Source organism: Canis lupus, chromosome 21 (genome assembly GCF_048164855.1).
Source record: "Canis lupus baileyi chromosome 21, mCanLup2.hap1, whole genome shotgun sequence".
Classification (NCBI taxonomy): Eukaryota; Metazoa; Chordata; class Mammalia; order Carnivora; family Canidae; genus Canis; species Canis lupus.
The window spans coordinates 934863-949308 of NC_132858.1; the positions used below are offsets into that span (position 1 = coordinate 934863).

The 14446-nt window shown below is 59.5% G+C and overlaps 1 protein-coding gene across 6 annotated transcripts in view; it reads right to left on the minus strand.

Annotated features, from left to right (window-relative positions):
• SYT7 (synaptotagmin 7) overlaps positions 1–14446 on the minus strand; it is a 61364-nt gene that overhangs the window by 15653 nt on the left and 31265 nt on the right. Inside the window, exons 4-7 of one of the 6 annotated variants that reach the window (XM_072789370.1) lie at positions 13563–13694; positions 12416–12643; positions 8541–8909; positions 4600–4722 (exon numbers count right to left, since the gene is read on the minus strand). The exons of 1 other annotated variant lie outside the window; for it this stretch is intronic. In XM_072789370.1, the coding sequence (XP_072645471.1) occupies positions 4600–4722; positions 8541–8909; positions 12416–12643; positions 13563–13694 (852 nt within the window). The remainder of the gene's footprint in view (positions 1–4599; positions 4723–8540; positions 8910–12415; positions 12644–13562; positions 13695–14446) is intronic. 4 more of the 6 variants (XM_072789372.1, XM_072789371.1, XM_072789373.1 and 1 more) reach the window with 4 other exon arrangements.

Sequence of the window (14446 nt, forward strand, 5' to 3'; positions counted from 1 at the left end):
CAGAAAATCCCCCACCATCCAGTCACTGCCTGAATGGTGGTCTCTGAGCATGGCCCCGTTCCCAGAGGCCCCCTGCCATCCCTGCTTGCTCCAACCTGGCAGGGGAGGCCCCCAAGGTGGCATGTCCAGGTCACCCCCTGCGTCATGACCCTCTGCAAACACACCCAGAGTGCTATCTCCCAGAGGCCCCACCTGTGTTTGTTCAGGCTGAGAACACATGGCCTTCAGCCACGAGACAGACTAGGTGAGGTCAGGACCACTGTCCACACACTGGCCAGTGGAACTTTCTACAATGACAGCAGCGTTCTATTATCTGCACTGTTCATATGTGGCTACTGAGCATTTGAAGTGGCCAGTGCGACTAAGAATAGAATTTTTTAGTTTTGTTCAACCAAAACTAATTCAAACAGCCACCTGTTGGGTAGGGTGAACCTACACCCTCTTGCTCCCCAGTCCCCACCGGCCTCCTGCTCTGAGGACTATGTGTGGGAGAGATGGGGCACCACTGAGAAGCCCTGTATCTGCCATTCCATGCGAGGCCCTGCGTGCACCCCGACTCCATACTGCTCTTGGGAAGCTGGGCTCTGTGGCCCAGCAGCTGGGTGGTGAGCCCAGGCTCTGTCCAGCCGAGGCTCAGAAAGGGGGCACTAAAAACCTGCTCAGGGACCAGGCTGGAACATCTCATGAGAAGGAAAGGTGGGGCAGGCAGCAAGGAAAATATGGGAAGACTGGCAGCACGGGGCTCAGGACAAGCTACCATAGAACAGCTCTGAGAGTACCAGAGCCACAGACTCGGAGACACACACAGGCTGGACAACACCCTTGGTATGGACAGGCTGCTGCTGGCACACGGTTGACCACGACAAGCAGACAGACATGCACAGAATATGCCAGGCCCTGGAGGGGAGATACCAAGACCCAACAGCAAGGTGTGCACAGCATGCCCGTGCATGCGTGTGCACTGACGCACAGACACACACACACACACACACACACACACACACACGAGTGCACACAAGCCCGGCAGACACCCAAGGGACTGGGGAGAAAATGGCAACGAGGCAGGTCGACCAGAGCAGTGAAATGACACACACACAGCGATGTGCACACTTAGATCCTGGGAGGAAACATCCAGGGAGACTCAGTCATGCCGCCGTGTGCGTGTGAGTCAGGACAGACTGAGTCCGGCTGAGCAGCAAGCACTTCAGGGACACACGGCCTCAAAATTGGACACACACGCACCTGCCATAACTCGGCTCTGCCTTGACAGCGCAAGACACTCCGCCCCGCCTGGGGCCAGCAGGGGGTCCCCTCCCGGAGGCGAGGCCATGGCAACACACGCACGCACACGGGGACACACACGCGGACACGTGCTTACGCAGACAGGCACGGGGAGGAAGAGGACACTGAAATAGCTAGAGAGGTAAAGTCAGGTTAAAAATAGAGCGGGACAGGAGGAGAGCGCCAGATTGACTGCTGAAGGTATGAGAAAGTTGGTTATTTTGGCCACACCACAGCATCAGCACAGCTGTAAAGCAGCCTGGGAAGATGGTCAGCGCCACTGAAGCTACTGGAGGTCACAGGACAGAGAGGGACAGAGAGACAAGTGCACAGAGAGGCAGAGGGGGAGGCGAAGGAGCCTGTCGCTGGCCCAGGGACATCCCTGTGAGGAGCAGATGGGAAGAAGGAGAGGGGGAGAGAGGCCAAGAAAGGTTAGTCGGAGGCCAGTGAAGAAGGCTGCAGGGCGGACAAGGAGACGAGCGAGGTGGCCGAGAGGAGAGGCAGAGAGGAGGCAGGGAACACACACCAGGACAGAGGAAACATGGTGGCTTGGGGGTGAGGGGAGTAATGGGGGGCCAGGTCCCTGCCCTGCCCCGCGCCCCACTTGAGTGGGGGTGGGGCACGGTGAAAACCATTCGGATCCCGAGGAGCCACGGAAGGGATGGCAGAGAGCATGACATGGGGATGGAGGCAGCGCACGGTGGGTGAAGGCAGCAGGGCACGGGAGCCACGGTTGGTTCTGGCCTCCTTCCTTCCTCCCTCCCTCCCCACTGCAAATGCATTCGGGTCTTGGGGCCCACTGAGGCTCAGACACTGGGAGATCCGGGATGGGGGGCTTCCAGGCCACCAAGGATCCTGGGAGCAAGGCAGTGACCAACCTTCCCATCTCCGTGATGCTTCTAGATGCACCCCCTCACTGATCTGGGAATTGGAATGGCTGCTCCTCCTTCTGGGGCCTTCCTGTCATCCAGGGATCTGCTGCTGACAGACCTCCCCAGGATAGCCAAGGCCCACCCACACCCCAGGCATCCAGCCAAGGGGTCAGCTGAATGGGAAGGAGGGGTTTGGGGTAAAGGGGCAGACTCTGGGTCTGGAGGCAGAAGCTCAGGCGAAGGGGACAGCTGACCCAAGCCTACCATTCCGAGGTCCAAAGAGCTAGGAGTTCAGAGGAGTGGAGCCCTAAGGTGCCAGATGCCCGGTGGATGGTGTCAGAGCCGCTTGGGGCTAGGGAGGGTGCCAGGAAGGAAGCGCTCAGTTCTGGACACCCTCACAGGGCCCAGTTGCCCAGGAAACACCCCAGAGGCCACGAGACAGAAGGGGTGGGCGTGGCCAGGTAGGAGTGGCAGGTGTCCACCCTGAAAGGAAAGCCAGGGGAGGGGAGGGGGCGGGGGGGGGGGCGGGTGCAGGGCCCAAGGCCTCCACCTCCACCCACACCCACCCTTCCCAGGAAGGCAGGACAGCTGATGTAATGGTCAGAAGGGATGGGCGTGTTAGAGTACGGAGGGAGACCTACATGGCAGAGGTAAAAATAGGCTGTGGGTGGAAATGGAGCCAGCTAATGAACACATGGGTGACGTGAAATCTCGTTTCCAGCCTGTGTCTGCTCCTGCACACTTCACACCTTTCCCCGGCAAGGAGTCGGGTTCTCAGCAGACTCCCAGAGGCCTCCACCCCCTCCTGCCGCCTCTCCCCCGTGGCCCTGGCCCTCTCTCATGGCACTGTGGTCTGCCCGGGCCCAGTCCAGGACCTCCGCGGTGCCAGGTGGGCTGGAGGTGGCAGGCTCTGTTCCTCCTGCTTCCCAGGACATGGGCTCAGGGTTTGACACCATCTGTGCCACTGAGTGAAAGATCCCATCCCTCTCTTCCCTCCCGCCCTCTGGGGATTTCTGGCTGTGTCCATCATAGACATGCAACTGTGAACTTAGAATGGGAAGAAAATGAGAGAAGCCGCTGGCGGGACAGGCAGTCAGCTGTCTAACTCTTGGCCTACCCTTCGGTAATCCACAGGCCCCTAGTGGCAGCCTGGGACAGTCCCCTCCTGCCTTATGGGCCTCAGGGAATGTCAGCATCCCTGCCCAGTGCACAGGATCTGACAGGCCCCCCAGCCTGAGGGGTTCTTCCCTCATTAGAAGCATAGCATGCCCAAGCTGGAAGGGGTCACCCCCTTCAGTCCTTCGTACAACAGACAAGGAAGCAGAGGCTCAGAGAGGGGCAGAGACTCGCCCAAGTCTGCAGAGCGTGGCTCTGGCACAACCAGAGCTAGAAGGCCAGCATCCTGGCTGTCAGCCCACAGGCTCTCTTGTAGGCCTTTGGAGGAACCCTCCCTCTGTGACTACAGGTGTGTGGCTGACCCAGCCCAAGGCCAGGTGATGGGAGGCAGCCAAACCAGGTGCAGGATCACCCCACCTTTGCGATGCTGCCTGAGCTCCCAGCCCTCCGACCTTTCCCTGTCTCCTTCCCCACGAGTGCTCCTTGCCCTCCCTGAGACAGGCGGGAGATGCTTCCCTGAGTTCCTGGTGGCAAAGACTTGGCTAAATGCCCAGCCCTCTACTTGGCCTGTGCTGTGGCCATACAAGAGATTCCAGAGGACCTGCGTAGGGCTCCCAGTACCAAACAGGGATACTGTTTGGTACTGGGAGCCTAACTGGCACTTGCTGGCTGCTCTCAGCCCCTTACCCTATCCCCTCCTCCTGGTACCTCAGGCTCAGAGCTTCCTTTTGGTTCTTTCTGGTCACCAGGCCTGTCCTATGCCCCAGACCCTCTCCACCAGGGCTCCTCCACAATCAGCCAAGCAGCCCAGCCACACCCACGCAGTACCCCAGCAGTGGGGTACGCTATTACCCCCCTGTGGGACCTCCAGGCAAGAGGGAGGTTGGGGTGGCAGGGATGAGGGAGAATAGGCTGGTGCCCCTTCCCTGCATCCCCCCCGCCCACCAACCACCAGAGAAACTGGGATTTCAGGGTTGGGGGTGGGGCAGAGATGAAAGATGAGGGGCAGCAGTGGGCGGGGGGCGGGGGGGGAGCCAAGCAGGGAGATGGGGCAGAAAGGCTGGCTTGCTCGGGCGAGGGCAAGCATGCCTGGGGAGCAGGCTTGATCCAGAATGGTCCCAGGACAGCCACGCTGGCCTCGGACCCATGGGACACCCCAGGGTGGCCTGTGTGAGGGCACCAGCCGGGGAGGGGGCTGTCCTCCCGCTCCAGGATCGCTGAGGGCACCACCGCCTCATCCAGCAGCTGGGCCAGGGCTGGTCAAGGCCAGTAGCCTCTCTGCTCCTCCATCTCTGCCGCTGCCGCTGCAGGCCTTTGCCTGTGCTCGTACCTCTTGTCCCCCTGAGCGTTCTGGTTCTGCTGGGTTCCTGGGTTTTGCAGGTCAGGGATATTGGCAAAGTCATCCTGTTCCGAAAGCCCTAAGACCAAGGATAGCACCACCATCCTGCCTTCCCTGCCCGAGGTGGGCAGCCCACCAGCCGGGAGGAAACGAGGAGGCCCCACGAGTGGGGTCGGGGAGGGGAAAGAGAGAGACAGAGACAGAGACAGAGACAAAGAGAGAGAAGAAAAAAGCGTAAGAAACTGGCCCTGCAGGAGAGAAACCACACTTTAGCACTGTCAACAGTTGTAGTAGAGCAGAGTCGGGCGGAGGCAGGAAGGGAGAGAGGGAATGAGGGAAGGTGTCCATGGCCTGAGACCAAAGCCTGCCTTGGGGCCAGAGAGCAAGATGCTCTGGAGGCATTCGGGGAAGGGGCTGGGCAGAGGCCCGCTGAAGTGGCATGTGCCCGGGATGCTGCCAAAGAAGACTTGGGGCAGGCCGGGGGAGGGGAGCATAGGCTCTGGGGCATGCAGACTTCCAAGGTGAACTCCTCTCCAGCTCAACAAAGACCAGAGGCTACTTGCTCTGGCCATCTGGGCCCCTGGGAGAAGAGGGAGGGCCTCCATTGCCATCGTGCTTTGGGATATGCAGGCAGGTTTGGGCTCCCAGGTGGGAGGTTCTTAGAAAGTTTGGAAATCCGACGGGCATTGCACCCTGTGCTTATGGAAGGCCCTCATAAAGACATCTCTGGGACATGGACAGCCAAATGGCCCCGACACCAGGAGGGGTCCCTGAACACACAGCCCCGTAGAGAACGGAAGTCCCTTCTGGCATATCAGGTGTGATGGCCATTGTGGGCCTTCTCTGGAGTTCCCAGGAATAACTACTGAGGCTTTTGGGTCCAGTTCAGCGGCCTTTCCTTGGAGAAGCAGTCCAGAAGTCACCAAAAAGCCAAGGTGGAGAGAGAGAAAGTGCAGGAAGCTGGCAAGGTCTGTAGGCATCCTGGTAGGACTCAAGGGAGCCTGTTTCTGCAGTGAGGGAGATCTGTTAGAGGCTGGAGCCATCCTGCTTTGAGGGAGGCTCGGTCCAGGCAGACAAGGAACTGGCAGCAGCCCGGGGCCAGAGGTCAAGGTATGATGTGATGTTTTCCATATGGGGCATTCTCAGAGAACCCCAGAACAATGGCGGGGTCACCCTGCATTTTCCAGGGACAAAAACGTGACCTGCTGCTCCTCAAATTCATCAGAATTCATGGGCATTTTCTGGGTATTTTGTGGAGCTCATCCGGTGCTGGATCTCTCATTCGAATACAGCAAGAGCGGTATCTCGTTTGGGGGAGGCAGGAAAGCATGTCTCAGGAAGGGCCAAGGGAAGGATGGTGTAAGCTCAACAGACTGTTCCAGAGAGGTGGATCGTGGGTTGATCCACTGTCGAGGAAGGCAAGGTTTAGACAGGAAGAGGTGGCCGTGGTTATTTCCTAGAGAGGTTGTCAGAAAGGGAACTCAAACAGGTGAGAAGTGGCGCCTGGGGCAGGCGGGGAGCAGCAGGAAAAATGGGAGAAGGCAGTGGGGGCTGGGGCAGGGGAGGAAGCTAAGCGGTTGGGCTGCCTTCTGTGCCATGCATCTTGGTCCTGGGCACATTACTCCATGCTGACACTCTTGCTGGCATCTAACTTTTGGGAAACAAGTCCCCCTTCCCTCAGGACAAATCCTCATTTTCTTTGTTCTGCCCACCGAGGTACTGTTTCAGAGTTGGTAAAATTCCATTTGGCTGCTTGGGAGCAGGATGAGCTGGTAGAAGGAGAACCCAACGAAAACAACATGTTTTTCCCTGGTTAATGCATTTTTCAGATACTCCTTTTGCTCTCCTTAAAAACAAAACGGAAAAAAAAAAAAAAGGCTCCTCTGCATAAATTCCCAATTTGTCATTCTTGCCTGCAATACAAGCTGCAAGGGTGAGAATGAGAGGCAAGAGGAGAGTCTGTGGTATTGTGTGTGTGTGTGGGGGGGTCATACCCATCAAGCAAGAGGAGGTGGGGTCCAGGAGGCCTCGCAAGCCCTTCCACCCTGGCTCCCTACCTGGACCAGCAGCATTTGGGACAGGAGAAGGGCCTCAGAAGCACACCAGCTAAACTGTAAGGCGGGGGTCAGAGGTGGGCAAAGTACAGCTGGTGGCCTGTCTTTCTACAGCCCGCAAGCTAAGAATGGCTTGTGCATGTTTAAAGTGTTGCTTTAAAAAAATGTGATCGAGACCACGTGCCCCATAAAGCCTAAAATATTTATAATCTGGCCCTTTACAGAAAAATAACTTGCCGACCCCTGCCGTGAGGAATGACAAGTGGAGGAGGTGGGGGGTTGTGTGATCTCTAGTGATGGCCAGCAAATGAGAGGCCCATAAAGCCATGGTGGGTGCAGAAGTGCAGACAAAGGATGCTGGCACATGAGTGCCGCTCATCAAATCCCAGTCGACCAGTGGTGCAGCAGGCAGGGAAGAGTTGGTAAACAGAGGCTTTCCTGCATCTGGCTCCCTTCTTCCGGGTGCCTGGGGACAGCCCCCTGCCCTAGTCTGATGGTTCCTAGAACAGGAAGCAGGGTGATAGCTGTGCAAAGAGCAGCCTGAGGGCAGGAGGAGCAGAGGGGTGTGGGGGCCCTCTGGCTCCCTGTTCTGTTCAAGCCACAAAAGAACCAATTCCCTGGACTCTCCTAATCCACACCTGTGCCGCCGTATCTGTCCCAAAACAAACTACCACCAGGAGGCTCTGCTGGGCATCTTGTTTCATGAAGACACCAGCTGGATTCCCAAGGGTCTTTGGGTGGGGGAGAGCCCCTGCAGATGTGCTGCCTGGATGTGCCAAGTAGAGTCGGGGCAGCAGGTGCTGCCAGGCCAGGGCCACAGGCCATTTGCATGGGTGTGGGAAGCCGGCATGGCTAGGCCTCTTCTGTTGGGGTGCCTCTGCCAGGGGCAGGCCTCCCATCTGCCCTGGAAGCCTCGGCAGGGGTCTCAGCTGGAGAGGTAGGATGCATGGAGGGACCTGCTTGCTTTCAGAATCCACACATCTTGCCAGTGAGGTGGGCCTTGATACTGGCCTTCCCCTTCCTTATATTAGGCCAGAGGCGGCAAGTGGTATGAGGGAGGTCCAGGTCTGCCTGGGCTCTGAGAGTGAATGCAGATGCCTGGAGTGATGCCAGAGAGAGGGTGCTCTGGGCAGGGCCCCTACCTGTGTGAGGGGGACAGGGGCGGGACAGCATGTGACCTCGGGGAATGAGGAAGGGCTACAGTTAGATACCCTCAGTGATATGTGGTTACTTCTCAGACCTGTGCCCTTGAAAGAAGGCTCTGATTTAGAAAGAATGTTTTCTAATGCTTTGAGGGGAACATCTGAGGTTTATCCTTAGGGGATGGGTCATTCTGAGAGCTGGATGACAGGTGGCTACAGAAGGTCACAGAGGCAGAGGACAGAGCTGATGGCAGGAACCGGGGAAGTGAGAGGGAGGAAGGAAGTCCGGGAAGGTGAGCAGAGTCGGGTTACAGGGAAGAGGTATTTGGAGGGTTAGAGGCAGGGCCAGGAGCCCAGGTTTGGGAGGAGGGGAGCAGCCTGGGACTAGCAGCAAAAGGAGGCAGACCTGGTGGCCTCAGCAGCATTGTCCGGTGACTGTACTGACTTTTAGCAGGGGGATGTGGGGGTGTGTGGGGCTTCTCCAGGCCCCAGGAGGCACCGAAGAAGGGGAGCTGGGGTCCTCAGAGGGGTGGCTCAGATCCTTCCATGGGGGGGGGGGGCTTCAGGCAAGAGCCTCGAGCCACAGGAGGCTGGGGAGGGGTCGGCCAAGTCTGCTCAGCATCCTGCCCCGGAGATGGAGGCCAGGAGTTGTGCAGGGCCAGCCGCTCCCAAGGAGATGAGAGGAGGGAGGTTGGGTTGGGAGGAGGGGGCTGGCCCGCTCAAGGGGGGGACTTACAGGAAGGATTTCATGTCCAAGCCTCGGTTTCGAATCTGCCCCACCACGTGGTCCCAGCTGCCTGGGTTGGAGCGGCTGCGGCCACCGGCCGCCCGGTACTTGGAGCCGGCTGAGGCGCCCTGCCGAGCCTGGACTCGGCCGGAGGCCCGGGGGTTGGGGCCCGGCGCCGAGGCCATGTGGGCCTGCAGCTGGCCCAGGCTCTGGCTGGTGGTGGGCTGGCTGGGCTGCCGGCCCCGCTGGTGCTGGCTCAGCGGCTGCTGCAGGCTCTGCTGCCGCATCAGAGTGCGGGGTCGCTGGCATTTCGGTTCTCCCGCGGAGCTGGGGATAGACTCAAGGGTAGTGGCCGTGGACAGGGTGGAGTCCTCGAAACTTGGGGCAGGTGAAGGAGAGGAGAGAAAGGAGAAGCAGGTGAAGGGATCACAGTGGAGGAGAAAGAAGCCAAGGGTCAGGACTAGGAGGCCCCAGTGCAGGGCGCGCTCTGCTGGACCTCGCTGGGCCTCCATTCCCGATGTCGTTGCTGCTGCTGTAGCTGCCACCACGGTCCCCTGCACCCGCCTGAGGCCCCCGGGTCAGCCCTGCCCGGCCCACCCTCTGGCCTTGGCTCGGCTGGCGCCCGAACGCCTCCTGTCTGAGCAGCTGAGGGAGCTGTGGAGACTGCGTGGTGAAGGCGTCCCCGGGGCCCTGGGCCTGGTGTGCCGAATGGCAGCGGGGAGAGGGAGATGGTGCCACTCCCTCCCCCGGTCTCGCTGGGGGATCCCAGGAAAGTCTGCCTCTGTGATCTAAGGACAATCGGCCTTTGGAGACACAAAGAAATCCAGGCCAGCGCAGAACTGGCCTAATAACGTGTGGCAAGTCAGGGAAAGCCAGCAATTCTTATGCTGGGGTCACAGAGGCTGGGGACGACGGTCTGAGGACACCCTCTGCCCTCAGACCTCTGCCTCGTGGCCAGGGCTGCCTCAGGACTCAGGCTTTGGCACCCATCTCTGCCCTCCTGCCTGGGTTCCTTGTTTCTGAGTTTCTGTGTCCCTTCCTGATATCTTGGGAATGACTCTCAGTCAAAGGAGGGACCCGGGGAAGAAGCAGATGAGGTGGGAGCCCCAGGAACCAAGTGTCTGGCCCCTTCGCCCCAATTCTGATGGAAAACAGGGTGACTATGCATTTGCAAGAGGGCACCCGCCTAACAGGCCCATTGGCATCCCTGAAAAATGCTGATAAGGGGCTGGGACAGGCAGGAAACCGGACATGGCTGATTAGAGGCGGTAGGAGGTCAGAGTGATCCGGGGTTCAAGCCCCAGCTCTACTGCTTCCAAGCTGTGGCATGTTTTGGTGACTCAGTTTCTTCATCTGAGTGTCTTCATAAAATCTGGATGAAAAATCATCTCTGGGCTGCCTGTGTCAGGGCTGCCATGTGGACCAGACCTAAGGAGGTCAGGCCCAGGGACACTGTCAGGGCTGCCATAAGGACCTGATGAAGTCGGGCTAGAGCTCCCCTGCCAGTGGTATCTGCAAACTTCTCAGGAGACGGAGGTAGGAGGATTCAGAGACCCCTGGCCCGCCCTCTTCCCAGGCAACCTGCCTGCTTTGCTCCCTGGCCAGAGATTTCAGCACATCCCACAGGCAGGGCCAGAGCCTCAGACATCCCAACCTCCTCCTCTGTCCCCTCCCTCCATCTCCCAACCCAGTGGTTGAGGGCAGGGGTTGGCACACTATGGTCTGTGGGCCACATCTGGCCTACCACCTGTCTTTGTAAATAAAACTTTATTGGAACACACTGTCATTCATTTATATCCTGTCTATGGCTGTGACATGCTTGAGTGGCCATCAAAGAGACTCTGGGGCTTGCAAAACCTAAATATTTCCTATCTGGTCCTCTGCAGGGAAAGCTTGCCAACTCCTAGTCTAGGACCACACGGTGGCCATGTACCTCCCACCGGGGCTGCCTGAGGGAGGGGCCCCAGGGCCCTTGGAGCTGCTTTCACCACTGCAACCAGACCTCAGCTTTGCTCCTCCCGAGCCTACCCTGGGAACCAAAGGACATCAGTTAGACTGCCCCTGTGGGCTAGAGAGAGAAAGAGAAAAAGAGTGAGAGCAAAAGAGTGAAAGTCAGAGAATAGTAAAGAGAGAATGAGAGAGAGGGGAGAGAGAGAGAGAGAGACAGAGGCAAAACATGGCTTTAGCTGGGAGCTGGGGGGTCTGGAGGGGGCAGCAGCCTTGCCTAGCTCAGGCCTGGAGCCGGGGCTACCACCAGAGAGAGGTACAGGCCTGGCTGGCCAGGTAGGCTCACAGCTCCCTGGGGGCAGGCCAAGGCAGGGGAGGACGACACTTGGACGGCCTCCTCCTCCTCTTTGCTGACCTCATTTTGGTTTCCTATCACATCCAAAATTAGTCCAATTTACAACCTCTCAGTCACAGGAAACTAAAATTGGTGCCTCTAGGCCTGGAGCCAGCGGATGGCATGAAGGCTTCAGCCAGCCTGGAGTCTGTGGCCAGAGCAGCCTGGGGAGGGAAGTGTGCTGGGCCTGGCTCTCCAAGGGGGTGTGGGGCTTCCTTCCCTGACCTTACTGAGTCTCTGAAGCTGTTGTCGGGGGAGAAATCGGCCTGTGTGCCCTCAGGCCAACAAGCAGATAAGGTCTCCACACAGTGACCCTCAGTGGTCCCAAAGGCAGGAATCCTAGGCCTTCTGAAGAGAACTGGGGGCAAGAGTGGGGGGTGGAGGCACTGAATGGAGGCAACAAGGTGGCCCCCAGCTAAGGAGGGCTCGGGCCTTCTAAGTGAGAAGTTGCTCCCTTAGCTGAGAATGAAGCTGTTCTGATTGTTGCAAGTGGAGCCTGCGTCCCAATGGGTGAGAACGGTAGGAGTTCAAAGGATTTAGAGAGCCTGGGAGGGCTCAGCTGTGGGGAAATGGAAGTTTCTAAAAGCCAAGATGAGAATGAGGCTGCCCCATGGTAGGGGAGGAGAGAACATATTTTCTGCTGTGAACAGGGGCCAGCCCTATGTACATGGCCCAAGAGATGGACCATCTCGTTTGGCAAAACTCAGAGAGCTACTAAAAAGGAAACAGCTCTTCCATCCGATGTCCAGACCACCCCTGCCAAAAGAGAGAAGCTAGCTGCTGGGGAGGGGAGGGTGCTCAACAACCCAACCGCCAAGAACACACCACCCAACAGCTGCCAGCAGGACAGCTCGCTGCCCAAGACTGGGACAGCCAGTGGGGATGGCTGAGATGAGGATGGACCAATGAGGGTGGCCCAGATGCTCATGGTGGGCTTACAGGACAGATGGTGAGGGGGGCGGGGGCGGGGGAGGGTACAAGCAAGAGTGGGACAAGCCAATGGAGGCAACCTGATGGTCAAAATGGAGTGGCTCAGCCTCTGGGTCTGGGGCCATTTGCTGGCTGTAAGAGGGAGGCTCAGTGGCGGATGGGTGGCATCAAACAGAGGCCAACTCCCCAGGGACGGGATGGTCCAATGGCTGAAAACCATGGGTAGTCCACAGAGGGATGACCTGGCGGCTGGGATAGGGAGTCCCGCCAATCAAAGAGAATGGGATGACCTGAGGACTGAAATGAAGCTGCCTGGGGGGTGGGGTGGGGTTGCAGAAAATGAAATGACTTGGTCACCGGCAAGGAAAGGGACGGATGGGGAGGATGGGGACAGCAGCCGGGAGGCTGAGATGTGACATCGTATGGCTGTTAGTTGTGCCCGATGGCAGGGATGATGTGCATCTCATGAAGCGATGGAATGAGCCAGGGGCCAAGGACGGCACCTCTGGGGGGGCAGCAGCGGGGCATGCTGGGGGATCCCCGCTGTCCCCCCGCCCCCTGCGGGCGGTCCGGCCTGAGCTTGGGCTCTGGTGGCCACAGAGCCATGACTCACTTGGACAAGTTGAGCTTCCCTGCGGCCAGGTGGCTCTGTACCGTCCGCCAGCGGCCTCTCCCCGCCTTGCCACTGCTGCCCGGCTCGCTGGGGGCAGCCCCACCGCCGCTTCTCAAGGCGTCCTCTCCGGGTGGCGGCACCGGCGCTGGCTTCTCCCCCGGCCGGCCTTCCCGCTCCACCGCCAGCCCCGCCGCAGCGGCCACCTGGGCGCCCGACAGGAGGGTGCCACTGAGGCACGCGGGAGGCAGCCGGCCAGAGGGGCGCCGGGGGTGGCGGTGGGGGGAGAGGGTGGGCCACACGTGGGGGTGGAGGGGCGAGGGAGAGAAACAATGACAGATAAAAGAAAGAAAGAGACAGAGAGAGAGGAGGAGAGAGACAGACGGACAAGAGACAGACAGAGAGAGAGAGAGAGACATCAGCGCTGCGAGTGGGTTACAGCAGAGCCTGCGGAGAGGAGGGGCCGGGCGGGCTGGGGTCAGAGAACAACGCACCACGACAACGGAGGGGCGGCCCCTCCCCACCGCCTGGGGCAGGGGCAGCGGGGGTGGGGGGAGGGCAGCCACCTCCAACTCTATCCCACAGGACAACGAAGGGTTAACGACGGAGGAAGAGCGGGCTGTCCAGGCCAGGAGGCCCCAAGGCAGGGAGAAAGAGAAAGCCGTGTTAGTCAGAGTTCATCACCACCACCACCGTCACCGCCATCACCGCCACCGCCACCACGACCACGACCACCGACCACCGACCACCACCACCGACCACCACCACCGAGCAGCCAGGGCAGCAGCACACAGCAGGGAGGAGGAAGCGAGCCACACCGAGAGGGGGGACCAACGGGCAACCCCATCCTGACTGCACAGAAGGGGTGGGGGACCGCGGGGGGCCAGGGGGGAGCCAGGTGTGGCTGCGGAGGGGCTCTCCTGCTCAGCTGGCCCTGGCGGGGAGGGGACAGTGGAGACGGGTGGGCAGGTGAGGGGAGGCAGGAGGGGTTGCTCGTCTCCATGGCCAGCCTGCCCATGGGTGCACGGGTGGGGAGGTGGGGGACGGGGGATGGGAGCCGGAGGGTCAGTGAGGGCCAGGGGGGGAAGGGGGGCGTGCGCGGGTACTCGGATACTCAGTACATATGATCAAACCAGGTAAAGTCACTCACTTGAGGGACAGTCGTGGGTCGCCATAAGGGGCGTAGGGTGAAATGTTTAGAATAAACTCCTTGGGAGGATAGGAGCTCCATTTCTGCTGCACTGTGCTCTCATTGTTATTCCAAAAGTCTCTGTCTAGATCGCTGGAGGGGCAGAGAGAGGGGAGAAAACAGGGAGATACAAGAAGAAACAAGAACCGCAAGTCCTGCGGGGGTAGAGGGGACTGGGGGGGGCAGAAGAGACGGCCCCCACCCCCCCGGGGCAGCACACACAGAGAGCGGAGAGGGCCAGGGTCTGCTCCTGCAGGAGGAAGAGAGGAGGCAGCTGTGCCACGCACACACGCACACACGCACGCCCGCTCACACACGCGTGTCTGCACACGCTCACACACTTGAGGGCCGGGAGAAGCGACGCAGAAAGGAGGCGAGTTGCAGGTGGGCACACTGGAGCCTCACACCCGGGAAGCTGGTGGGAGAGAGAAAGATGGTGAGAGGCGAGGAGAGGGCAGGGGCTACAGGCCTAGGGTAGGATGGTGCGGGGAGCGGGAGAAGGAGAGGGTGCTGGTTTCTGGCTGGAGAGAGCTGAAAGGTAGATCAGACCCTGCTGTCAACTTGCTGGGCACATCCCCCCTCCTGGCCTCAGTCTCCCTGCTTGCCAAACCAGAACATTGGCTGCATCTGCTGGGGTGCCAGCTCTCCTACAATCGAGACCCAAGGTTCTCCCCTCTTCCATGCACCTCCACTGAGCCGCTCCTGGGGCTCAGCTCCCTGCCCATCTTTCTCCTCCTTCCATTGGCCCGAGGTCTTCCAGCCTCCTCTGCTCTCTCCCCTCCTAGGACACAGCCTTTGCATGAGCTCAGTGGGATCTCAGCTGAGCTGAAGACATTCTCCACTCA